Raw genomic sequence first — 27,800 nt, forward strand, 5'->3', positions numbered from 1 at the left:
TCCTTCCTTCCTTCGACTTCGTCAGCGCGGATAGCGCGCTCTTTTCGTCGACGGCGCATCACCTCGGTTTTTCCGGAACGCATCTTGGGATCCTGACTTTCGCAAGCAAGGGCTTTGGGGAGAGCGGGCTAATTTCAGCCTCTTCGACTTGCTCGCTTTTATTTGGTGTGGAAAGCGCAACCCTTTACTCGCCGCCTGCGAACTCAGGCCGAAGAGAAGGACGAAGAAGAAAGTGCTGTTGCGCTGGCAGCAACTGCACCATGGCCAATCCCCCGCCGTGGGTATGTGCCATTAAGCCTGCGGACATCATCATCATCATCACTCTCCCATTAAGGAGTGTGTTTCCCGGCACAGACCAATGAAGAAAAGGCTCATGCTCGCAGGCGCTTGGCGCCGACAAATAGGCAGCGATTGAACGTTAAAGGTGAGCACGTTTATTAGGACGGCTACTATACAACAGCTGTATATTACCGACTCTCACTTACGGAGCAGAGACATGGAAGCTAACGAAAAGGGTTCAGCTCAAGTTAAGGACAACGCAGCGAGCCATGAAAAGAAAAATGGCGGGTGTAACGTTAAGGGACCGGAAGCGGGCAGAGTGGGTGGGGGAACAAGTTCGAGTTAATGACATCCTAGTAGAAATCGAGAGGAAGAAATGGGCTTGGGCAGGGCATGTGATGCGAAGGCAAGGTAACCGCTGGTCCTTAAGGGTAACGGAGTGGATTCCAAGAGAAAGTAAGCGTAGCAGGGGAGGCAGAAAGTTAGGCGGGCGGATGAGACTAAGAAGTTTGTATGGATACGGTGGGCGCAGCTGGCAAAGGACATGGTTAATTGTAGAGACATGGAAGAGGCCTTCGGCCTGCAGTAGCGTAGTCAGGCTGATCATGATTATGGTGGGGATAATAAGGACGGCACCTTAATTATATGCCTTTCCATTCAATAGAGACCACTTTCTCTGCTTCCTGGTCTTCACCTTCTTCCGAGATCATATGGGTCTAAAAGTCTTTGGGTAGGCTTTAAAAAAAACGACACGCCTCTCTAGAGACTTATCCGAGGGCTTTACTGGATCTTACTCGTCTGCCATTTGCTCCTGTTCTTCTCCCAAAACCCCTGGGCGAATGTGCAAGACATCCTAGCCAATCCCCCAATGTGGCTATGTGCCACTCCACCTGAGGCCAACAACAACGACAACAACAACGTACGAGTATTTTTTATCCTCATAGATGCGCCTGGGCCTCAGTTAATTCTTGCGCTCCCACATGCACGCACAAAACAGTGAGGTGATGGACCGAGAGATTTGCAACTGAAAGTGTTAATTCTAATACTGCCGTAAGAAAAACTCTGATGAAGTATGCGGTGTCGGTGCAAGCATTTATTGCCAACGATATAAATGGTGGGGGCGAAGCACCCTAAATGGCACTTGGATGCTCCCTCACTGTGAGGAGGCACCCCTACAAAGCGAAGGATAGCCCTTGGAAAGCAATCCTTCTCAGAGCGCTGGAAATGAGCCGGCGCTGGCCTCGAGAAGTTTCGGCCAGAAGGGTCTCCCTGTTAGACTCCGCCACGTTCGATGATGGGAGAAGGTGGGGCATGTGAGCAGGGTGTGTATAAAGTCTCCTGGTTTGCCAAAAAGTTTGCATGAGGAGGGGAATTGGTCTAGGTATCGGGCGTGCAGCAGTATGGGGTATGCATGAGCAGTCCGAGTTTGTAGTCGTCGCCAGTGTGCGGCCTGCGCTATGGTGAGGGACCGGGCTGTGGGTGCGTGCTCCCTTCGTTGTTCCCGGTAGTACGAGAGAATATCACGGAAGGAGAGCAGGCGCTCCTCGGCCCGTAGAAGGGGCTCGGCTCCTCCTGCCCGGAATATGATACCCTGAGCTAAGGAATGAGCCTCCTCGTTGCCAGGGAGGCCGGCATGTGCTGGCGTCCAGATGAGGGTTATAGGACGCCGGGGCTGCCAGAAGCGCAGCACACGAGCAGCAGTGCGGGATATGTAGCCATTGGCACAGATGAGAATGGCAGATTTGGAGTCAGATAATTTTGTGGCAGCTGTAGAATTAAAAGCAAGCGCGATGGCTACTTCTTCTGCATCAGTGGTAGAATTGCTGAGGATTGAACTGTAGGACAGAAGCTTTGCTTGATTGTCGGCGACCGCCAGGGCCTTACGGGAGCCTGACGTGTACTCCGGTGCGTCCACGTAGACCACCTCATGGTCATCGCGATACTGTTTGTGGAGCGCCCGAGCCCTTGCTACTCTGCGGTCCATGTCTTACTCAGGGTGCATGTTCTTGGGGACGGGGATACGTGGAGGTTAGAGTGAGGATATGAGAAAGGGGGACCCTCTCGGTAGGGTGTGTAGTAGGGGTGAGGTTTAATTGGGATAATAAAGTGCGGCCAGCCTCTGAGTTGGATAGACTGGATATTTGTGCCGTAAAGGTAGCTTCTGTGAGTTTTTCAAAAGTATTGTGGACGCCCAGTTTGAACAGTCGGTCGTTGGACGTGCGGGGGGAAGACGCGTCGTGGCACGATGGATAAGACCCGAAGACAAGCGAGCGCGAAGGACTTCGGTAGAAATTAGCCAGAATCCAGTATTCAGGGTCCATTCTCGGCAAGCACGAGCACATATGTGACGGGCGCAAAAAACAACAAAAAGAAAGTGCGCAATAACGCGCGTGGCTGGTGCGGTCAGAGCGAGGCGCGTTTAGAAATTTAATTACAGCCGCGCCTCGCGCGCCAAAATCTTGAGCCGGTTCGAAGACAGGCGGCCTGGAGGGGGAGAGAGAGAAAGAAGGGGTTAAGAGAGGGAAAGGGGAGACATGATGGAAGAAAGCCACTCGCAACGACTGAGAGCGCTCCCCTAGTCACGCCGTGGCAAGGGGAGAAATCCCCGAAAGAACACTCACGCCGCCAGCCCTTCCCCGGCGAGGACATAAGGCAAGGGCACATAGCGCCGCGGAGGGCGAATGGAGGGATCCGCAATCCCCCGCCAAGGCGACCGACCGACAACCGCCCCGGGTTCGAACTCGCGCTAAGTGGATTAGAGCCTCGACTTCTCCGCCTCGCACTCCCCCCCCCCCCCCCCCCCCCTCCCCAGCCTCTCGGCGTCGGCGGTCGTTCGCTTAGCGATACAGACGAGCCGTTTATACGCGCACCAACATCCTCTCCCGCCCCCACTTTCGGCACCAACATTGCTTCCTCCCCCCTCCCACACACATCTTCGGCACCAAAATCCACTGGTCTCTCCCTACCCTCCATTGGCGGTCTCTTTCCCTCTGTCGCCCTTCGTGGGAACATCCGGACGCTTTTAATTGGCTTAATTAATCAACGCCCTCCTCCCTCTCCTTTTGCCCACTCTCTCCCTCGGCGCCCTGCTCTCGGGGGAGGCGTCGCGCGAACCACAACGCGAGCGGCAGCGCGCGCTCGATTCCCGGCACCGGCGGCGTTTAGCGCCGTCGTCAGCTCAGCGCGCGGGCCAACTCGAGCGGCGGCGCCGTCAGCCGCTCCAGCTGTGGCCGCGTGCGGCGACTAGCGAGCGGGAAGAGCCCGGATGAGCGGCCAGCGGGTGACACTGACTCCGGCTCCTTCCCTTCCTCCCTATTTCTTCCCCTTCTTCCCCTCTCTTCCCTCTCAAAATGCCTAAATGATTCACGATAATTAGGGCTTAACAACGCTCGCTCAGTAGCCGCATCGCCCGCGCTAAAGGACAGAGTGGGACGGCCGGCAGAAAATGCGGAGACGCTCTCTGCCTTTTTCCTTCCATCTTGATCTGTGCACGTCGATTCGCCTTTTTATTCCTTTTTTTCCCTTCGACTCTGTGTGTGTGCGAGTGTGAATGGGGTAAAAGGGAAGTCGGCTGGTTGCGGGAAAGGGGGAGTCGGTCCGCGCGCGAAATGAAGTGCGCGCTCGGACGAACGACGACTGCAAACACTCGCCGGATATGCGCGTCGTCGGAGCGTAATAACGACGTCAGATTGAATGCCGCCTGGCGGCGGGCCCGCGATTCAGCGGGGTTTCTGCGAATGTCGATGCAAAGTTCAGCCGCCGTTTAGCCCAAGTGCTGGTGCTCCTCCTAATGCGCGCCGTCCGCGAGAGAGGAGTTATATGCATGGATTGGGAGGAGGCTTAACTTGCGCTCGCTGCCGTGTCGTTGTCGTAGTCGAGGAGAAGACAAAGGATCCTCTGTGGGTGCTTGTCTCCTTCCCGGAATTTCGAGCTGAATACGAAGTGCTGATGAGAGGACTTATTCTGCAAGCGAAGTAAGCACCACTGTCTTCTCGCTCGAGAGGAGATGCGCACTTTGTGTAGCAGAGTCTAGGCGAGCCACTGAACACTGCAATTGTGTGTAATTAACTGGACTGGTGCTAATGGTAATTTCTGAGACGGCATCAAGGAAAGGAAAGCAAAAAGGCTGTCTGTCATCTCTCCCTCCGCGTATCCGCTTTAGTTCTTGTTTTTGTTTTTTTAATGAAACCTTTTTTCTCAGCTCTAGTAAATCAATTGCAACCTCTTCGAGCAACACTATTCAGTGGTACCTAAAAAGCAGATAAGGCGCATAAAAAATCCTTCTCATATTTCTTTCTTCATCTCAAAGCTCTCTGACGACAGCAGTTGGGAACCTTTGTTAGGGAATCCGCCAATTCCCCACGGGCGCTTCGCTGAGGCCACAGCCGGAGGCTCCGCCTGTGAGCTGGGTCGCCACCTATTGGCCGCACCCTGCGACTTTTGATTTGTACATTACATATGCATTTGAATAGCGCTGATGAGCTTGTCTGAACGCCCGTCACAGGATACGCGACAGTGTACTGTGAGGGTCTGAGCAATATTGCAGTCGTAGTGCGCTACGTTACTGCTACCCCATACCCAACCCATCCACTTCGTCATGGAAGGACGCTCTGCGAGTTGCTCAACCAGCTGGCCAAACTAAGCTAGTGGGCAGAGCTCTCCGTGAAGTCTAGGCCCGTGGACTCTAGGACAGAAAGGAGCCCACCCTTGATGACCTTCTTTTATTTTTTGCTTAATTATAAAGCTGTTACGACTAACACTACTGTTATCGTCGACATTGCTTCGTCCAAAGGAAAAGTGGAAACTGATAAAGTTTCATTTTTAAATAAAATGGATCAATATTGCACTCGTCTTACAATGTTGCGAATAACGCCGAAAGTAGACTACTCTGCTAAGTGCCTTCAGCCGACGGTAACAACACGAAGGCAGTAGCGAGAAGCTGTGGGTGTGCGTGCGTGCATGCGTGTCTGCGCATGTGTGGGCGTGTGCGTGTGGGCGTTCGGCTACAGCATTATCCTAGTCCCCCCCCCAAAAAAATTTAAAAAATCGTGTAAATTAGTGACCGTACGTGCCAGTCAACCGAGATCTTTCCAACAACATGAGCAACGCAGCAACAGCCACCAGGTCTAGTTAATTAGGATTTCTGCATTGTGTTATCCGGAGTATCGATAGAAATCTTGGTTCAGTATTGATTCATTATTCATTCATTACCTTGATTCATTGTTAATTAGAAGGAATGTGCAGTATGACATTATTGCCCCGGCAGAAACTTGGCTGAAAGAAAATGATTTCATGAATTTATCTAAATACAAATTTGTCACTTCCAAGAAAGCACGGCAGGAGATCCGGAGGTGGCGCTGTACATATCATCAACATTGAAACACAACAGTATAACTACATACAGTAACCAAGGAAGGAGAATATGAGATGCTATTTGTTGAACTAGAAGACTGAGTCACGATCGGAGTACTATATAGACCACCGGGTTCAGGACTACAGACATTCTTGCCAAACAAAAAAATGGAAGAAATATGAGAACATTTTTCATATGCAGAAAGAAAAGTAATAAAAGCTGGAGGTTTTAATATTAACATAGGCGATCAAGCAAGCATTGGGTACCAAAACTTTCTGTTATCCTACGGGTTCAGAAATCACATAGTTGATCCAAAAGCGAAACACCTCCGTCATCTTCCGTAATTGACCATGTTATTTCCAATTTTGAAGAGAATTTAGTGCAGGCTGATTTAATAGCACAATCTGTTGCTGACCATTTTTCGGTCTTCATATTTGTGCATCATGCTGTTCCACGCTTGACTATTGCTACCAACGGCAAAACAGAATTACCAAAAAACCAGAGCACTGCTTCAAGAGAACTTTTTGAAGGTGTGTGATAACGAAGTTGATACAGCTCATGAAAAGTTTTTCTCGATACTAAAATCAAGCTGCATTAATATGGCCTGCAATACTCGTAGATCAGCGTACTTTACAATTCCGTTCTGTCCCTGGGTGACAAATTCAATACTGCAAGCCACTAAAAAATAACGAACACTGGCATAGTAAGGTGAGGCCCCAAAATAGGAATAGCCTTTACAATAAAGAGCAGTACAGAGCGGCTCGAAATCATTTACTATCAACCATTCGTAATTGCAAAAAGCAATAATACAGCACACTTACCTCAAAAGCAAATGGTAATTCCAAAGCGATACTGCGTATAATCATTAGTGTTTTAAAATCAATGTCCCAAACGCTGTTTTACCAATTTTACCACTGATCACGTACTTCTGGCTTAAACGTTTAGGCTGCTTTATTCGGCTAGGTAATCATTACTGTTCCTACCAAATACATCAAGCAATACGACTCTGCCAACAGCTGTAACTAATACGTTGCTTTTCAAAGAAATTACAGCCCCGGAAATAATTGACGTCACTCTGCAAATGAACGCAAAGAAAGTTATGGGTTTTGATGAAATACCAGTGAACATACTATAAGGCAATAATAAATCTCTCTGTCATGTTTAAAATAAAAATCTTCAATTGATAAACCTTTACAATAATTTACCTCGAACAGCTCAAAATTGGGTGGGTAACATCTTTATAAAAAAAAGATGGTCTGACTGTAATTGCGAGTTGCAGGCTGTTACGGTATTATCATGCATAAATACACTTCTTTCAAACCAATTGCTAAGTGAATACAACAATTTATAGACAAATATGACGTATTTAAGCCCAATCAAAATGGTTTTTGTCAATATCATTCCAAGCTAGAGCAGCACATTCAGTGGCAGAAGTGCATTGATCAATAACCAAGTTACAGTAGGCGTATTCCTAGATATAAAAGAGCTCTTGACTGGGCAGATGATAGCATTCTATTATTAAAATTCGAACGCTGTGGTTTCTGTGTGGCCACCATTTATTTTTTTTCATACTTGTTTAACTAATCGTACTCAATAGGCAAAAGTTAATGGTATCAGTGCCCACAAAAAGAAATGATAAAATTGGAGTACCGCAGTGTTCAGTGCTCGGCCCTATGTTTAATTTAATACGCAGATGACACAGCCTTTATTGTAAGCATATATGTCACTGAAAGAAGCCGAGATAATTGAAAAAAAAAACGAATTGGAGAGCACAGTGAAATGGTTTAGAAGCAACAAGCTCTTGAACATTAAGAAAACAAAATTTATACATTTCGCTTCTAACAGGAAACAGGGGACTAAAACATGTGCACTAGATATCGGAGGAATACCTCTTGATAAAGTAAATACTTAGAAATATTTAGGAATAATCTCAGATGACTCTTAATTGGACTCCTCACATAGAAACACTCAGCAAGAAATTAACCTTCGCCCGAGCTACATTAAAGCAAGGCAGCATTTTAGCATTGATACATTGCGCGTGATATATTTCAATGTATTTCATTACCATCTAAATTGCCGCATTCAGTGACGAGGCTTCACTTATTTATCGGCGCAGAGTAGCATGCAAGCATTTAAATGCAGGCTATATTCGCTATTTTTTTTTTCATAAAAGAGCTTCTGTCTCTCTCTCTCTCTTTCTCTCTTATTCATCGTACGTCGCACGGCTGATTACTCTTCAGAAAAATTTCTTAAGAATAATAGCGTCAGTATCCTGGCATCTCTCATCAGAACCATTGTACAGAGATCTTAACGTCATGCCTTTCCACTTAATTCGTGATTACAAGACCACCATTTTGGTGACCAGCATTGTAAAATCAAATGCAAAGTATAGCTCTTCGATCTTACTACTGCCTTCGAGTAACAGTTGACACGCTGATAGTAGTAATCTCACTGTACCTATAACACGCAGTAAATACGGATGTCGAACAGTACATTTATCAGCGCTTAAGTGTGGAATGTCATTCCATTGAGCATTAAACAGCTATCCAACATTGCACCTCCTCTAAAACGGCACACGTTAACTGAAAAGTACACCTCACCCTACTAGTGAAATGTTCGTACATTGAAGGCATAATCAACTGAATAAAACCACTGAATTTTTCTAATGGATCCATGACTAGCCATCGGCTAAGGATCCAGTTGCTTGTATCAACGTGAACTTAACTGTAAATTTTAAAATGTTAAATCGTAAACAATGCGAAAAAATTAGATATATGCATTGCTCTATATATAAACTGCAAGACGGATTATACATCCAAACAGACACGGTAATCATAGCATGCATAAAATCCCGGAGTCCTTCCACATCCGCAAGGAGTGTATCAGCGACAATCGACCGTCCTGTAATCTAGTATCCGATAAAGAAGTGTTTTGCTTGATTGACGCCGATTAACTTCGTTTTGTTAACATCCCTTAGATTTTTATATTTTTTTTTGGCTGAATAAATTGTTCGCTAGTAAGGCAGCGCCTTGTTTCGTGTATTTGTTGTCTTCGCGCTCACGCCTATTTTTTTTCTTTTTAATTTGTCGGCCGTCAAGTGCTCGTTTCTCGTCACCTCTAACTCGCTGAGAAGGGTCACCTCCAACGTCCCAGACGCGCTGCGACACGCAGCTTCCTCTTTCTCCGGCCATCTACGCGTTTAACCAACTCGGACAGCCGCAGACGCAGCGCATCACGCCCGAGTCCTCGCCGCCGCGGAAAGCCTGGCCGGTCCCAAACAGAAGCCGCCGGAGCTAGTTCGCTCGCTCGCGGGCCAGCAACAAAGGCGCCATCAAAATGCGATCAGGGCACTTGCACCTCTTGATGACCTGGCGGATTTAAAGGGAGGGATTCCTCCCCCTTCCCGCGCATCCTTTCAACGGAGGAGGTTCCCCATTTCCCCCTTCTTCCCCCATGTCCCTCCGCCTCTTCCTCCACCATTTCCGATCGAAAACCGCGGCAGCCCGCTGCTCTTCCATTCGCGGATAGCCGCCGCGCCAGCAGCTCTCGGAGCGAAATCAGGCGGCAATCATTTCCAACTTCACCACTTCGCGATCATCGCTTCTTACAACGGGAGGCGGCGGACGGAGCGCCGCGAGTGCTAACCGTCGCTGGACAACAATCCCTGCCGCCGACTGCCCTCTCCGTTGGCCAACAGCGCGAATCGCGAGACGTAAATAGAGACAAGAAAAGTGGAAGCAAGAGGAGAAATACGCCAGTGTGCTGACGACGTGAAAGCCGAGAACGCCCTCTAGAAAGAAAACGAGAAAGATAGAGAGAGAGCCGTGCTATCAGCACCGCCACGCCAATCAGCATTCTCGGGCACTCTGCAAGCGAGCACAAAAGCACAGGAGATGGCCTGGCTAAAGGCGGACAAGGAGTTGCTCCGCAATAGATATTCGCTCGATTTCAGCGCGCGTGTTGTGCTAACGTTTGCTTACTCTGCCTGGACTGCGTCCCTGGCCTGTCTCCCAACTTCCCTTTATCTCTGATGCGGTGGAGTTGGGCTTCCGAGCAAAACCTTTGGGAGCGTGCCTACTTTGCGCGTGTTGTGTTGTTGCGATCTCGCAAAGCAACACCACCCTCCCCTCTTTTTCCCCTCTCCTCACTCACCGTGTTCCGCAGTGCCTCACGATCTGATGGGGGCTGGTCCGTTTTGTGGCCACGACTACAGAGGCGAGGAACGCCCCTCGTTACAGTCACCGTACCGCAGGGCAGACGAAACCGAAACCGAGCTCGCGAGAGGTGCTGATAGCATCGCGGATAGCGGTTTTTACCTCTTGGGAGCCAGCATCATAAAGCAATTTCGGGGACCCTTCGATCCCCTTATTCCGTTCTTCCGCGATGACTTCGCCCCCTCCTCGGACGTCCGCGTGCAGTCGTTAGGTGCCTGCCGCAGTAAAAGCGTCGGCTATCTCTTTCGTGGCACGGACTCTTGGCCCACGAAAGCGGAGCCATTCGCGCTGGGGCTGTCGAGCTGTACGCTTGGGATGTTTCCTTCTCTGGGCTGCTGCTTTCTTCTCTTAACCAATAGGAAAGCAGTCTAGACTCGGACGAGCTGTGACAGCGGTACTTGCAGATAATCATCCTTTGCGTGTGTTTTACTTGGGAGTTGGAATACTTCTCCACGCTAAGCGGTGACCATAGGCGAGTTTTTTACGTGTGCCCCCCCCCCCCCCCCGGCCCCGCCCTCATCACACTCACACGTCTATAAAGAAAGCATTCAGTGCTTTCTCTTCAGTTACATAGCGCATGTGCCCAGTCTTAACGCTAACAAAACCCGTCCAACACGCCTCAAACACTGAGGAATGATTTGCCGAGTGAAACTTGCAAGACCTCTGCGAACGCCAAAAATCATTTCTTCGTATTACTTATGAGGCGACAACCCATTATCACGTGCTGCATCATGTCTCAGCGTCGGGAAGCTAGTGCTGTGTTACGCGGCAAAATATTACTAGCGAAAGGGGGATGCTCGTCGTGACGACTCGGAAAGCAGCTGCGAGGCAGATGTGTTGCTTTCGACTAAGTCCTGCTAGCTAAGGTGGGGGAGGGGCAGTTGCACTTTAGCATAGCCTGACAAGATTGGAACTCTTCTTCTTTGAGTCACACTTAAATACCGCCAAGCCTCAAGAAATTACGTATTAACTGGACAAAAGCAGTTCTTCACATATGCGCAACATCTTGCACCGCGCGCAGGTGGCCTGTTTTTTTTTTTTTCGAATTCGCTTTCCATGACTCGCTGTGAGAATGGTAGCCACCTGGTTGCGCATTTGGTAGGCTGCTGTTCAGTAGCTTGACAACGGTGTGTTCGAGAACATGACGCGAAAACAATGATTTGATCCAGGTCAAAAGACATGGCACATAAGACATGAGACAAGAGATACAACACTTGAGGCACGTGGCACAGGATGCAACACACGAAGTACGAAACACAGGCCCCGGGGAACGGTACATTTTATAGGTCACGGGATACTGGTTACAGGTTGCAGGGCACAGGGTACAGGGTACAAGGTACAGGGTACAGGGTACAGGGTACAGGGTACAGGGTACAGGGTACACTATGCATTGTGCACGGCACATGGTACACGGTACAAGTAACACGATGCGCGGGACGCGGAACATGGGACGCGGGACATAGGATACGGGGCACTGTCGTGTCGGCTCTTCTTGTCTCCCGAGTCAACGAGCTTTTTTGTCATCGTGTTTTCAGCACGCATTAGGCGTCACGAACTTTCTCGTTGATAACGCGACCAGGCAGGAACGCTGCATCTTCAGACAGGCTGTTGAGAGAGAGCGATGACAAGGGGCCCGGCTGAAGGGAATGGCCGTGTTTGTCTGGCAGGAACAGCGCCAGCAGGAAACCTAACGCATCGCTAGTTTCAGGATCCAGGCTTCGACCAAGCTCTCTTGCAAGCCGAGCGCCGAGAGCGAAGGCAATGCATAAACGCCTGCACGGCTACACGTTATGCCCAGCCGTTGGCTTACACGAGCGAATGAGCAGCAAATCAGTCACACCCTGGTGTTGTTTTTCGTCATAATACACGGGTCATCGGTCATAACAGCCGAATATGTTCTGACAAGTGACTGATGCGTGATGGCGGAATGCACCATTGGTGTTGGTCATAACACACTCCTGTAATAAATAATGGTTTTTGCACTTCCTCCTCAGTAAAAGCTGGTCATAACCTGCTGTTATCTCCTCTTCACACAGGAACTGCCCGCTTTCGTATTTCAAATACTGCACACCCTGCTGGGACTGACAAGAGCGCCTAATTTCTCGATTATCGAACTGCTTAATGATCCCTTCTTTAGCCTCTGCAAAGAGACCGCTGGTAGTAGAGACAAAGTTTAACGTAGCCCATGAAGCCCATAATGCTTAGAATGTGCGGAAGCCGATGCATAAAGAAAACAGCCAGAATCACGAGTTTTTCGGTTTATACTGGCCAGCTTTCTATTTTAGGCGGCTTACAAAACAAGAAGATAAAAATTAAGGGTTTAAGGTTCCCGTAATACCAGCTCAATTTGATGTCCAGCATCCATCAGCATCCACAGTTAGGTAGCGAGTAATCTCATCCTTTCCCCCTTTTCTACTCCGCCTAGGGTTCCATCCTGTACTACTGCTTGCAATCCTGCCTTTTATCGTGCTCTGAAAGAGCAGCTCAAGAACTGCACCTAAAACTTGTGCTTAGCTAAGCACTAAGCAGGGCTCCGGAGGCCATGCACTGCTTTGTCGTGTACCTTGGCGAATTGCTTTTTTTCATTGCGCCCCTTTGGACGGTAACCAAAGATAGAGAGAAAAAATGACAAACAGAGGAAGAGGGGAGATTGAAAAGCACGACCCCGCGGTATAACTGCGCAGCGTGGAGAGTAAGAACGGGGTTCAGGGCGCACACGGGCGATCCCTCCGTGAGAGTCGGTCCGGCGGGCCAGCAACCTCATTGTCATACGTCCCGAATGCAGTGGCCGCTCCTCTATACCGTTTCGAGGGTCCGAGCTGCACTTAGACAGATTGGACCCAGGGCCATCCCCAGCGGTGCCCGGTCGGTCACGGGGGGCCATCGGCTGCCGCCGCCGCCAAATCCCCTCTGCGCGTGTCGCAAAATATGCACGGCAGCAGCAGTGGGTCAGCGGGGGCCTGGCCATTAGGAGAGCATTGTGATGGAAAAGAAGGACCATCGACAGGAGCGAAATATAAGCGGGCACGCTTGCGACGGGAGGAGGGGAAGAAGAAGAAAGCGAGGGAGGAAGAGTTTCAGCTACTTCCTCTTCCGCATTCGATCCCGAACCGCGCTGTGATTTAGACTCGCTACCGGTGAAAGCGCATTGCTTTGCTTATCAGATTTATTTCTGCTCTAAATCCCCGCAGAATAATGAACAGCGAATAGAAAGAGCCAGTGACCTAGCGAAAACAAACTGCTTAGTGGTTGTACACGTGGACAATATCTGCGAACGGGGTGACCGCGCAGATAAAAACACTTTGTAGTCGGTGGCAAGCTTGAAGGTCGGAGGTGGCCTAAACTAGAAAAAGATGTTAAATGAAGGTAAGCTGCGCTAGAAACAAGGACGAGACGAGACTACCTCGTAGCGATGTTTTTCCTCACACAAAGCGCCCTCTTCAAAAAGGTGCGGACGATAGTGGTTACTCACGAATGAAAGCAAAAACAAAACAGCTAGCTGCTGTTGAACGCTATCTCTATTTTGTCTGGAGGTATAAGAAGTATTCAAGTAAGCACGCATAGAAACACAAGGACGCATAGAAACACAGGTTGACTCGGACTGAGAGACTGCGTTACAACGACGAATACTTAGCATGGCACAACTTCATAATGCCAGCTTTAATACGAATGCCCCTGCAAAGTTCGAGGACAGTTCACGTGCATGCAGCCCCGTACGCCAGCAGCTCACGCTCTTTCGAACGCATGTTAGCGTTGAGTTCAATATTTTCAGCGATGACTCCATGTCGACAATAAGAGCGCGGCAGTGTTAACAGCTGACCCAGCAGTACGCCATTCTTGAAAAAGGTACGTTTGCGGTTCGATATCTGATGATCGGTCAAGAACCGCGTTCGGTCGATACTTCGCGAAAATTTGCAAAGCTCTTGGCGATCCAGGTTAAAGACTGACTGCCTGGCAACGCATATGAGCCCTTAACGCTCGGTATATGTCACCCATTAGTCATGAATTCATACATCTGGAAACATTTTCAGAGTTCCTTATTCTGGATGAAAAAAAACATGTATCGTTGAGACTTCATGGAGAGGTGCAGCGCAAATGAAGCAAGGACGACAGAGACACCAAGCAAACAGGACGAGCGCTGATGTAGGAGAAATAGCATCGATTAGTACCTTCGTGTCGTTCATTCGCAACACGCTGCTGACAGGACCTAACAACTATGCGAACCCTGTGCTTGCTCACGAATATCTTGAAAGTTGAAAGCACCTACGTCCGCGACCTCGTCAGCTTGAGTTGTCCTTGGTGTATACTTGGCACACCTTTCGCGTCCGTGCACACCACTTGTGGTTTTCCTGGCTCTGGCCGACGGCTTAACTGCGGGCAGCATTATCGCGTCGTGGGTGGCTGCAAAGCCGACGAGGAACTTTCATCGCAGACTGTGTCTCAAACCTCTCTGGGGCCTGGAAACGACAAGACGCCTAGGAGAAGCCAACCGAGGGGCCCCCTCGACGTGGCAACGCGCGTAGAAGGCCGATAACAAAACCATTGCGTGGAACCGCAGATGGCGCGAAAGATAAAAATAAGAGAAAGCTATCGGATTCAGGCCGCGGAGCACATGTCAGGCTGAAAGCAGGCATCCAACAGAACGATCCGCGTGCGAGAGCCCCCGAGCACGTTACATCTCGAGGATTCTAGAGTTTCCTTTTCTTGCATTTCTTATTTTATATTATTTGTATATTTGTTACCCGCGTACAAGGGTTCCTTTCAGCATGCGCTTTCGCAACGTTTCTCCCTGTGAACGCAGCCTGCAAAACTTTCCTTTTAAAAGATTAGGTCTCGTACAGTTGAGCCCTTCACAGCTGACACTTTAGCGCCGGCTATGGCAAGGCAGTCCGTCGGATAAGACGCGTGCACGCTGGGGTCTCCCCCGAAACACAAAATGTTTTAAGCCGATACTGACAGCACGAAACAAAACGTAAAACCGCGTGACAGCTCCTCGCTAAGAATATGGAGGGATGAGAGAGAGAGAGAGATTGGGGAGTCAAGCTATGTGTTGACGGGAGGTGCACACAGATATCCAGGGCAGTTCCTGTTGAGGCAGCGCTAACTGTGGCAATCCACGTCTCGCTCATAGGTTCATAGTGCTAGCGACTGTCCGGACCCGTGGAGTATCTGTTAAGGGTCCAAGTTGGACCTATTTTTGGAAATGTGGTGGAGAGTTTGAAGGATGTTTCACTCCCGCCACCGGTTGGCCCGGTATTGCATTGCCTTCTCCGGGATCGGCCTTGTCTTTAGCGCGTCTTTACTATCCTGTCTTTCTATCCCGTCATTCAACTCTCCTACTACCTGCACGTGGTAGCGATTGTGGCTCGGCTTGAGCCAGTGGGCAGGCCTGTGCACTTTGCTTTTCTTTCTTTCTTCCTGGCAGTAACAGACAGACAGACGGACATAGGTTCATGGCTGCTTTGAGATGCCTTGCCGACGACACGTGAAACATGCAATACGAATCGTCAAGCTGTCAATGAATAATCGCTTTTCGTTTTTTTTCTATATAGCGGCGTGTTTTTCCTCCCCGCACGATTTCTTTCGTACAATTTTGCATGCATCTTGAAAGGTTTTTTTTTTTTTTGCGGCTGTACTCATGAGAAATTGCGCGAAGTTCCTCGCTCAGGTGAAATTCCGCGAAGCGGAAACGACAGCAATGTGAATAAAACTTGAAATTTAGAGAGTGTTGGTGACCCTTTGCACTTTCCGAATCCGGCGATGTGAGGGGAAGGAGAGGTAAGACGTTGCAAACAGGGATGGTGAATTCAGCCTTGGACACGTTGTTGCAAAAATTGGAGGGTACGCTTAAGCTCCGCCTTAAGGGTATGACGCGCCATAGCGTTAACGGATTAAGGCCAATAATTACGGATTTGGTAATACTTAAATTTACATTCATAAATCCCCCAGAAAAGTCCTCGTACCACTCCTAGCGCAGTGGTACGATGGTTATAAGCAATGAGCCCTCAAGGCATACAAGGCACTCTTTGCCTACTTGAGTGCGACTGGATTGAGTGACAAATTGTGACAGCGTTGTGCGTGCGTGTGTGTTATGACTTTTTCCCCTTCTCTCTTCCTCCTTTTAGTCCCCTAATTCCTCCTACCCAGTGCAGGGTAGCCAACCGGAACCCCTTTCTGGTTAGCATCCCTGCCTTTCCCTCCTCTTTATCTATCTATCTATCTATCTATCTATCTATCTATCTATCTATCTATCTATCTATCTATCTATCTATCTATCTATCTATCTATCTATCTATCTATCTATCTATCTATCTATCTATCTATCTATCTATCTATCTATCTATCTATCTATCTATCTATCTATCTATCTATCTATCTATCTATCTATCTATCTATCTATCTATCTATCTATCTATCTATCTATCTATCTATCTATCTATAAGCAATGATTATATATATATATATATATATATATATATATATATATATATATATATATATATATATATATATATATATATATATATATATATATATATATATATATATATATATATATAGGTTACATCTGTGGGAATTTTTTCGTGGATTTTTCGTTCCCGGTAAACGACTCCGGATTTTCTGCGACACCACAATAGTGGCAACACAAGAGAGGCTCTTTTTTTCTTTCTTGCCTTGTCTGCTCACGGGGTTTTTAAAGTAATCGATAGCTGCCAATACTCTGCCCGTGGTGCTAGCTGGATGAATGGCCTAGCTCGTCTCCATCAATCTGCATCGTGCGGGCGTTTTCGGTGGGCGACCTCGTGCCTTGCAGCCTCGGATATAAAGCCAGAGAGAAAGAAAGAAAGATGGGCACGTGGAGAAATCTGAGCGACCGCGGTGAGTCCCGCGGCCTTGAGGTGAATGTTGCTTCACACCGGTCGGATACGATCACAGAGCAGGTAACTCGAGGTTCAGGTGCTTGTGTCGTAAGTAGTTCTAATGCCCCGGCCATGAGAGGTTAAGGGCCCTGCCAATGTCGATGCGAATGAGGTGAATGTGATGACGAAAACCGCCATCGCGTGGGATTGTATTCAACTATTTTGGACAAAGGGGCGCGCTGATTGACTGTCGCAATGTGCGCGCTAAGGTTTCATCGTCAAAAAAGAAGAAAAGAAAGATATCTCATAATGTGAGCGCAGCTTTTGAAACTGCTTATATTACGCGTATACAGCAATCATTAGCTTTTACTGAATGTTGGTTTGGATGTGCCAAATATAAAATGCTATCTGCATGCGGCGTCTCAAGGGTTCATAAATTCTCCTCAGGCAGATAGATATCCGGGTAGTGGTTGACTTCGACTCGTTTATAGCCTGCACTTTAATATGTTCGTCGGAAATGGCCACTTCTAACCTTGACATTATATGGTTTCCGCTAAGGGAGCATTTTACTGAATGTGGAAGAGAAGCGCCTCTGTCAAAGTGATGTGCTGTATACGGTGAATCTGCAGTTAAAAACGTAGTCCACTGAATGGTTGCCAAACAAGGCAATCGAGCGCCGAATGGTGCTGCTAGCGAAGGCAAAAGTTATACGGGACACATAAGCCCCGCCTTAAGGATATGGCGCGGCAGCTTTAATGAATTAATGCCCCTATATGCGGAAGTGGTCATTCTCAACTTTGCATTCATAGGTCCCTGGGAGTCCTCAGATTAATTGGATTTTAAAGCATTTATGTCGTCAGACGGCAAAATGCAGATGATCCGTGCTAGGTGGCTATCAGTCGACTGCTGACAGCGACATTGAATAGCAATTGAATGGCCCGTGTATGAACGTCCATGTCGTAGCTGATCAACACGGCCTCCCATTGCTCGAGAGTAGGAACCTGTATTAGCGACTCAGGTGGCGGCTCCTCTTTACAATTCCCCAATATGCGACCGTAAGTGGCTACTTCTCCACATAGTGTACATTCCGGGTCATAATCACCGGTATACAATTTTGATATTAAGTAAGGAGTCATTAAGGATCGCGTCTGGAGTGGCCTCCAGGTGGTCTCCTGCTCCTCATCCAGGGTTTTGTCTGGAGGAGGGAAGATCCTCCTTTCTTGTTTAAAATAGTAATGTCGTGATACGATGCTAGGTCGTCCTTTGAGAATCTATCAGTAACTACTGCGTCCCCTGCTCGGCTGACGAATACTCGAGCTTTGGTGTGTGCCGCTTTGTTACCAGAATTCCCCGAATGAGCCGGGACCCGTATCAACTCAATAATTCCGCAGCCGCGCAGCTGTTAAGGAATGCGCCACAGCCCTGAGATGGCAGGCGCTCCCAACGGTGGGAATTGTGCAAGCTGAGTTGCACTTCCAGAGCAATCTTTCGCGATAAATCATTAATTTAGCAGCCACCTGCTATAGTAGAGAGCTTCATCACAATCCGTTGCGCACGTTGCGGTGACGCCATAAGGTCACGTGACCGAAGTGGCCCACCTAGGTTGCTACTCCGTCGGGTGGCCACCGGGGCCACCCTACGCCGCCCTATTCTTCGCTCACAACGCCGACGCTGGATTTTCTGGGCGACGGGGTCTTTAACGCTTTCGCATTAAAAAGTGGTACGTGCCACGTTCAAAAACTGCAGAGAGGGTGCGTTGTGCTCATCAGTGAGAAAGTTTGCTTAACCGCTAGCACACCAACCAACAAGGAATAAGATCTAGTAGTTCATTCTTTCATCGGTTGATTGTTTCTTTTGTCTGAAAAAATAGTTGCATTTGTTCAAAGTTTCAAGCATCTCTTCCAGGTGGCCTCGTCGCGATAGCCAGGCCTGACGTCATAACTCGTTACTGGCGTGTTGCGGCATATCCACGCTCTCGTGCCTTATCTCATTCTAAAGAATGAAGGCAAGTGAAGCGACGGGATGGTGATGGCAGCATTTAGTCAACGCTGTCATTATCACCGTCATCAGACTCACTAATTACAACACTGCGAAGTAAATGTTTCGAACCATCCTTTCCCTGTCCTGTGCAAAGAGCGCCAACACAGTACCTGCGAATTTTTTTCTATCATAACTCCTTGCAGTCTTGTGCCATCTAAGATCGTATATTTGGTGCTTGAGTACTGATTTCCTACTTAATATCCGCGTTTTTTTTAATTCAAGTTAGCTGCCTACTTTGGCAACCTTGCGCAAACCAACGAGATGTCCCTCTTAAATACGTGCAACACTACAATACGTATAAAAATGGCAAAAGGTTTCTTGCGGTTATTCTCATGCTTCATATTTTCAAGTATGCACATAAACGGATTCATATTGAACTTTGGCCTTTTTTTTTATCTATTGTTCAAGTCGAAAACAATGCGTCCCTTGTAACGCTATCTGCGGGGTGCAGAAAAGCACGCCTTTCCGAAACAAAAGCTGCATATACAAAATTTCTGTTTCCACAGCTTACAAAAGCATAGCTTTAAACCATTTTTCAGTCCGTTCAACGAGAGAAAAAGTGTGAGGGTGAAGCGGGAGAGGTGGGAGAGACAACAAAATACTTGCCGTACAGAGAAAGACTTCCTTTTTTTCCTTTCTGTCAAAACCGCGCTTCAATAATGAAGTGCAGTAGATTAGTATCATCTCAATATATTCATCGCGAAACCGCCTCGACTTTAAAGAGCAAACATATCTTCCACGGCGTCATGAATACGAAAAGACTTAATTGTGTTCAGCCGCTCACTTCCGGAAAGGCAAAGATACTATTCTTCTGATCACCTTAAAGTTCGGGGCAAGGGTTAATTAATTCAAATCGGCCGGAGACTTCGAGCCTCTGGCGCGCGCATTCACACGCAAACTAAACGGCCTCCCGTTCCTCAATCTGCCTCCTCTTTTTTCGCATCTCGAGGGCGAGAGAGTGTTCACCGGCGAAGAACGAAGCCATTGAGATAGCCGCATATTGCTGCGCTTGCTGTAAGTGGAAAAGCGCACCTCAGCCATCGCTCCAAGTACGGGGAGAGAAGTTCGCGGGGAGGATGGAGGAGGGGGGGGGGAGGGAGGGAGCAGGCTGTTTGCTTCTCAAAAGATAGCTCGCAGCGGCACCGTTTCGACGGTTTACATACAAACGGCAGGATAAGGAGGTTGGAGAGGAGGGCAAGGGAGAGGTTGAGGCTGTTCGCAGCGGCGTTCCTTTCATGCTTTTCCGCCCCGTCCCGGGCACACTTGCTGTTGCTGAAAGGTGGCCCCAGTGTTCGAGCGCGCCCGCCCGGCGCATATCACCGGGTGATAGGACGAAAAAGGAACCTTTGTTCGGGGGAACTCACTGGCGTAATGCATCTTGAACGAGCGATCGGGGAACATGCATTATGAATGAGGCGCCATCGGGAACGACCCTGAGAGTGTGCGGCGAGAAGGGAGCCTGGGCAGGGGGGTGGGAGGAGGTGTAGGGAAACGTCCTCCACTTTCGCGTCCCTTCCCTGCCTCCTCCCCCTTTGGTTCCCATCGGCGACGGCAAGAGATGTTTGGAAACCGGAGAGCGTGCAGGCGCGCTCGTCGGCAACTCCTACCACCATCTGCCTCGCCCCGCTCTCGCTCTGCCCCGTGGCCTAATACCGGAGGCGGACGTCCACATCGCCTCTTCACGTCATCAGCATCCCTTCTCCGGAGCGTTGGGTTCCGACCGCGATGCGAAGGCGTGCCGCGGGCCGGTTACGGAGGTCCATGACCGAATACGCGGCACGCGAGCGGGCCTCTGTGTGAGGTGTCGTCGAGCAGCCCTCAGTAACCGGCAGCTGCGAGCGTAACGCATAACTCAGAGCAGGCGGCGCCGGTATTATGTGCTGCACTGTGTGCACTGACATCCGCCTGCCAACGCTGGCAGCGTTGGGACGTGTGCATTGCAGGTGACGCCTACTTTGTTTTCGCGAGCCCGCATCCGAGTCTTCCTCTCCACTGCATGGCCGAAGTGTTGCATTCAGAAGGGCTGTGCAGAGAATTACCTGACAGTTTGAACCGCCATATTCTCCGAAACACCGCATTGCCGTACGTCATCGTCGTATCTCAGGGCGAGCATCATTGTTTGCCTTTGTGGGCCTTTGCATAAATTGGCAACACGGCCCCACTCCCCTGAATATTTTCGCCCATGAGAAGCAGTGCCTTTATCGAGAGTTTCCATAGCTGCTGCAGTTTTTTAAATAGACTTTTTTTTTACTGTTTAGGAATCTATTGGCGTGTCGAACATGAAGCGTGTTAGCTTCCTACGTATTCTTTTAAGACGATAAAGTCCTTTTTTTCTTTAGACGTTATTCCTCGTCCTTACAGGCGGACCGGTGCGCCTTGGGAAAAGGATAAGCGCTAGTGTAGAGCATTGTTAGATTGACCTTTCGCCCTTCCTTACAGATTAAGAGAAATGGTGCCATGAAAGCACTTTCTATATCACCGCAGTTCTTTCTGGCCTTCTGAGGCGATGTGTCGGCGACCCGTATGCGTGCGTTCGCACAACTGCTCTTTCTGTCGTCAGTGGATTGGGTGGATCTCATAAAATGGCAGCTTTCTCCCTCCCACCCGGGTGTAGCAGTCTATAGGAACGCTACACCTGACAATATAAACACAATCAAGAACTGATCGTTTTTTCGTCTCACCATATGCATCCAGCACAGTCACACAAATTTGTAACCAAGAATCCGTAAAAAAGCAAAATGGTTTCTATCTAGTTGTAACTGCCTTCCACGGTATGCTCACGACTACCGGGCCCTATAAGTATAGAGACACCGATCGAAGTAGAAACACGAGATTTAGGGACAGCTGAATATGCATTCATTTTCGCGTTATATTCAGGAAAATAACTTGAGAGTGGCTGGTGTATATGTATAATTTATCGACCATTCTTTCTAATTTTGTTTACGCACTCGTTCTCCGACTAGCACTCGCTCCAGCCCGCCACCGCCGCTCAGCCTCTGCTCGGGCAGTTAGCACCCCTCGGTTACGCCGACTACTACTACTATCTTAACTTTCTGTAGCAGGCCCTTAACAGCGGTCGCTTTAAAAGGAACTGAAACGGAAACTAAGTTAGTGAACAAATATTGCTATTGAACTAGATATCAAGATTACGCCCCTATCACTCGTCAAGAAAGCCGTACGTGTGAAGCAATCAGGCGAAAATCTACGAATGTCGTGACGTCAGGCGCTGGGTTTCACCGATAACGCGATCCGCGCACGACGCGCGAACCCAGCCGTACAAGTTCGCTCGTCGTCTTCCCTTTAGGGAATGTTTTGTTTCAATCCCCACCTTGTGTTTTGCGAAGCGTCTCTATACTTTTCTCGTTTTTTCGCCGCCCGCCGACGTCCAACGGCGCCCACCGCGATGCTGCTATACCTCATTGGTACGATACACGGACAAATAAAATATTTCACCGCATTCGGAAGTTTTCGCGAGCTGTCAGGTTAGGGCATGAGTGAGAGCCTCTTCGAAGGCAGCCGAGTTGGAGAACGGAGAGAGTGAAAGCGGGACGGGGCAGAAAGCAGCGTAAATTTTCATTCTGCCTTTCTAAGTTGGCAAAAGCGCACGGACCCCTTAATATATGGCGCGGCGGCCGCGGACGTGATCAACCTGCACAGCGGGACACGCAAAATTGCGATCGCTCACTGGCCGCTCGCACGAATGAGACGTCCTCCAAACTCTTTGTCTGAAGGAGTAATCAGAACGGAAAAGAAAAAGAGAAGAATTGTTGCAGAACCCGTTAAAGAAAGACATGTATACAAGACTGTTCAGGAAAGCTTGCAAAACGAGTGAATTTTCCTCTCCGTTTCCCTCCTCAGTCAACTCCTCAGCCAAGCTAGACAGCATGGAACTGTCTGTTTTGTTTTTCGGCGAAGTGACTTTACGCGAGGAATTCTTTAAGCCGCTCCTCGCAATGCAGAGAACGCAGGGAAAGAGAAATGGGTGCAGAAACCGGAGATCGCGAAGTTCTGAGCGCATCATGGCATGAACAGTGGCGCACGCATTGTGCTGTGAATGTTTGCTGAATTGAGCAAATGCAGCGAACACATTAGAGGCAAATAACAGGGGAAAAAATTTGACGCTACTTAAAATTCAATAAAATTGGTCTCTTGCACGACGTTATGGGTTTGATAATGCGCAGATGGTGTAACCGGCGAAACTGACGCAGGACAAGACAAAGAGGCACACACACAACTTGTTGTGCGTAAGTTTCACTGGTTCTACCATATGTGGACTATGAACCAACTAGCCCAGCAATTTACTCAAGTGATAATGCACAACCGCCTAAGATATCTCCATCTTAAATCGTCTGAACAGGACGATAAGCTGGGTCTTATTATACAAGCTTGGATTATGTGAAAGTGCCTATGTGATATCTGAGTAAAGGTTAACTTCACCTGCGGTCTATGATGTGCCGAGAGTAAAATTATGAGCGGCATCTTACTGCAGGAAAAACAAAATAAACCCCGATTTTATTTGTCAGAGTTAATGCGACGTAGATGCGTTAGCATAAAATGCATGGACCCTTCTCTTAGGTCACGTATCACTGTTTTGCAGACAATGCAAGAGGCTCCTGGCGCGATGCCGTTTCTGCCTTTCCATTTGACTACAGCTGCCGCGAAGAGGGTTTGCCTCCTTCATCAAAACAGCACCAGGATTCACCAGGACACATAATGACCTTTAATGCGGTAGCATCACGAGGGTTATGAAGGCGAAAACTGTCGGGCGGTGTCGAAGAACTGTCCGCCTTTCCCCCCCCCCCCCCCCCCACCCTTTTACCACCTGTCCGGAGAAAGGCGCCGGAGTAAGAATGTCGAGAACTGTCCATCTGAACAGGTCGGAACGTGCTTTAAAAGCAACTTTCATGTGCCTCTCAATAACACATAATGGGGAGTCGAAAAACCGAATACTATCGCCTTTCCTCCCTATCAGTTCAATTGATCCCTTCACCCCATTTTTTTTTCGCTATAGACGAATACAACTTAAGAAGGAAGCTGCGAATGCACATCAAAGGAGCCCCTTTAACCAATGGCGTCGACGAATTTTGCCGCTTCATCGAATTTCCCCCTTGGCCGATCCCCTTGGACCTGCTGGTGTCAAATCGTGGGGACAAGTGGCAGACGGCAGGTGGAGCCTTTAACCGCCGACAGGACGGCTTTTTCACTAGGGCGAAATAGAGTGCTAGCACACTAAAATTAGCCCGTGTGTACTCAATGTATATTTATACGTGCAATTGCACGTGGTTCCTATGGCAAGAGGATTTAATTTTCTAACAAGAAAACCTACAATGCTGCAGTGCTACATATGCATGATTGCTATTACATGTGTGAAATACGCAAACAGTAAATTAGTACAAAAAGCGAACGTCACTCACTGACCCGAACATATAATTTGCGCTTCCTCACACGAGACGAAACCTGGAAGACAATGTAGAAGTGCTAATAAAATGTCCCCTCAGGATATATCAGTTATAGTTCGCTATCCGCAAGCAAAGCTGATGTATTCAGCACACGACAGCTTTCATGATCGAGGCCCGGTACTGGACGTTCTCTGTTGCGATACTTTTCAAGAATAAATAGTTATCCATGGCGGTGCTCTTCTGTAACAAAAATTCCTAGTTTCCGCAGACAAAAAGCGAATTGTTTCTGCAATAATACCTAAACAAATGTATTTTGTTTTATTTCATAAGAAAAGCAAAGGCTCTGGAAGAAAAACTTACGTATTGTTATTCTCAAATATGGAAAGTTTCAACGCCCATAAAGCACGGTATGCCGTGGTCTCTTTGAAATACGGGTGTACTTGCATATACTGCGGTAGAAGAACAAGAATATTGTCGCAGTGCAGAAGCCCGCATATGATAAGTTCCGTGCACTCTCAGATTTTAATGGCGTCAAATTAAGATTTTATAGGTGTACAATGGATTCGAGGTTACTTGATCCAGGAGTGTATTTTTGTAGTAAATTAAATAATACAGTATCAAAGCAGTGAGCTTTATAACGGACAGTGAGCCTTCTCCTATTTTTGATAATGGGTGTGCAACCACAATGACCGCAGCCGAAAAACGGAGTTGAGACGCAAGCCCCCAACTCTACGAGGACGTATCACGTCACTCGCTCAACTACGTGAACAAGCATTCGCGACTGGTATGACCCGCTTATATCTGTTGGGCAATGATCAAACAGGGCAAACAGTAATGAAGATCGTGAACACTGGTATTAGTGTCATTTCAGGTCGACTTCTCGGAGGATGAAGCTACCTTTGCTTTATTTTTGCACTACAATACCTTGCCGTATACTGACTTGGCTATAACGCTTCTGGCCGCCTGCATTCTCATTTGTAGTCTTGCTGAGATAATGTAAACTTTCAAATAAAATTAACCACTCAGAATAGCCTAACTCCCCGCTGTATCTACCATACAAAAGAAGTTTACGTCTACTGGATCAAAACATAACTTCGAAGCGCTCGAGAACAATTGCGCAAGACGCGTAGCATGACATAGCCACGTCTCAACCATTTCTGTAGTTGCGAAGAAAGGCTTACGCAAATTATATTGCAGAAAGGCTTCACTTTAGAAGCAACAGCGGTATTGATGTCCCTGCAAAATATGTGCTGGAATGTTCCTGGCCTTTCATTCACTGCATGCTTGTTTCATTGCAGAAAAAAAAAATGACGGAGGAAAACAAGAAAACAACAAAAAGCAAGAAAGCCCTGCTCTTTCTTGCCCCTTCTGCCCTTACCCTGCTCTTGTCCACGTGCAGCGGTTTCAGGTGCGGGTCAAAGAGCAGCGTGCCAGGATTCAGGTCGACCGGGCTCTGGCGCCGGCCCTTGCTGCACAGGTTCCAGTCCGGGTTCAGCAGGCCCCAGAAGTCGGGACCTGCAGAAGGGGAAACCGGGACACTTCGTCAGTTGTCGACAGTAAACCCTCCGCCTGGTAACGCTGATCGATCGATGTGCGTCCTGCTTGCTGAACAAAGTAATATGCTACAAAATAACGATAGCTCAATAATAATAAATAATAATTGTTTTTTTTGGGGGGGGGAGGAAATGACGCAGTATCTGTCTCATATATCGTTGGACACCTGAACCGCGCCGTAAGGGACGGGATAAAGGAGGGAGTTAAAGAAGAAAGGAAGAGAGAGGTGCCGTAGTGGAGGGCTCCGGAATAATTTCGACCACCTGGGGATCTTTAACGTGCACTGACATCGCACAGCACACGGGCGCCTTAACGTTTTTCCTCCATAAAAACTACCATAAAACCTACTGGATTACCACAGAGACAAACAAGAGCATCCACTGATAACAGATTTAACCTACCGCCATGTCACAACACTTATGGTCAAAGACTATTAGAACACAATGGTGCCCAGATATGGAATGAAGTTCCCGATGACATCAAACTCATTTTTCGGCCTTATTGAAAAACATTCTTCTTGTCTGTCCGGAGCTGTGGGACTAAACACATTTATGTTTTGGTTTTGTGGAATTGTAAACTTATTTTTCGTCTTGTCTCTTGCACTCTCCATTTTTTTTTCTGCGCTTTACATATGCGCAATGCCGCGATTGTAGTACTTTACGTCTTTTTGTACTTGTTTGAATGTCTGCCATTCCTTTTGTGATTATCTTGTATTTGGACATTTTACTAGCCGAGCTGGCTATGGGTTCAATCAAGTCTGTGTGTACTCATTTCACGAAATTAAAAATGATTGAATGAAAAATAAATGCGTCGAGGGGCTTTTCTGCATTCACGTTTGCAAAAGCGGGATCTCGCTACGACCCGTCAGGAGTGGACCGACTGAAAAATGGGAACAGTATGTTTGGCATCGGTCGTATTGGTTCTGCGTGCGTACAGCCCGTTTGATGCCATTTTCATGTGAAGATATTTCCTCCCGCGATCCTCGGCTATGCGATAACCGGGCTCAGAGCTCCTCACTCGAAATTCACACAGACCGTGGCTCTTGCCATTTTTCTGATTCCTAACGCTCACCGATGGTATTATGGTTGCGTCTAAAAAAAATAAAATGATAGCTTCATTATGAGTTGGGCTGAAAAAGTTTTGAAATTTAAATGACATTTAGAATAATGCAGTACTCAATGAAAAAAGCAAGCGCTTATAGAAGTTAATAATAAAAATAATAATAATTGGTTTTTTGGGGGAAAGGAAATGGCGCAGTATCTGTCTCATATATCGTTGGACACCTGAGCCGCGCCGTAAGAGAAGGTATAAAGGAGGGAGTGAAAGAAGAAAGGAAGAGAGAGGTGCCGTAGTGGAGGGCTCCGGAAAATTTCGACCACCTGGGGATCTTTAACGTGCACTGACATCGCACAGCACACGGGCGCCTTAGCGTTTTTCCTCCATAAAAACGCAGCCGCCGCGGTCGGGTTCGAACCCGGGAGCTCCGGATCAGTAGCCGAGTGCCCTAACCACTGAGCCACCGCGGCGGGTTCTTATGGAAGTTACGAGTTGCATTTTGTGAGACGTACATATACAGACTTGCTCCTGTCCGTTTAAGCTGCACGAGCGGTTTTGCAGAAAAACTCCAGCCACACTGCAAATCATAAAAATAAAAACAAGTAGTTTTTCATGACCCTTTCCCTGCATGCGCGATATGTCGGAGGAGTCAAAAAGCGCGATTCGCTCAATCGCATCGCCTCATATTAAGCTCCCCGAGTGAAAATATGAACGAGAAGCATTTGATTTCTGTTGCAGCGAAAGATAGGCGCAGACAGATACAGACGCCACCGCGTGCATGTCGCGCCGGTGTTGGGGCCCCCACAAGACGGGCTGCAATAACTCATCGGAAGATGAAGAAGGCAGCCCGCGACCGCTAATAACACATTTTAATATCAAATATAAATACATTTTTTCCTCCTCCTCCTCGTCTGGCGTCTTTATAGTTCACTGCGGTAAAACTCAAGCCAATACGGGAAGGTTCGCCGATGTTCACCTCGTTTTACTCAATATCACCTCTGCCGCTTTGAAAAGCTGGCGTCCTTTGGTTGGAAAGCTCGTGGCA

The 27,800-nt window shown here is 48.1% G+C and overlaps 1 protein-coding gene across 2 annotated transcripts in view; it reads right to left on the reverse strand.

Annotated features, from left to right (window-relative positions):
- The window catches only part of LOC144128289 (putative carbonic anhydrase-like protein 2), a 196,747-nt gene that overhangs the window by 59,236 nt on the left and 109,711 nt on the right, over positions 1-27,800 (reverse strand). For both annotated transcript variants that reach the window (XR_013313769.1, XM_077661591.1), the window contains exon 3: positions 25,524-25,660. Coding sequence is in view for 1 of the 2 variants with exons in the window: in XM_077661591.1 (XP_077517717.1) it covers positions 25,524-25,660 (137 nt within the window). In the remaining variant the exon portion in view is untranslated. The remainder of the gene's footprint in view (positions 1-25,523; positions 25,661-27,800) is intronic.

This window comes from Amblyomma americanum, chromosome 4, assembly GCF_052857255.1.
Source record: "Amblyomma americanum isolate KBUSLIRL-KWMA chromosome 4, ASM5285725v1, whole genome shotgun sequence".
Lineage (NCBI taxonomy): Eukaryota > Metazoa > Arthropoda > Arachnida > Ixodida > Ixodidae > Amblyomma > Amblyomma americanum.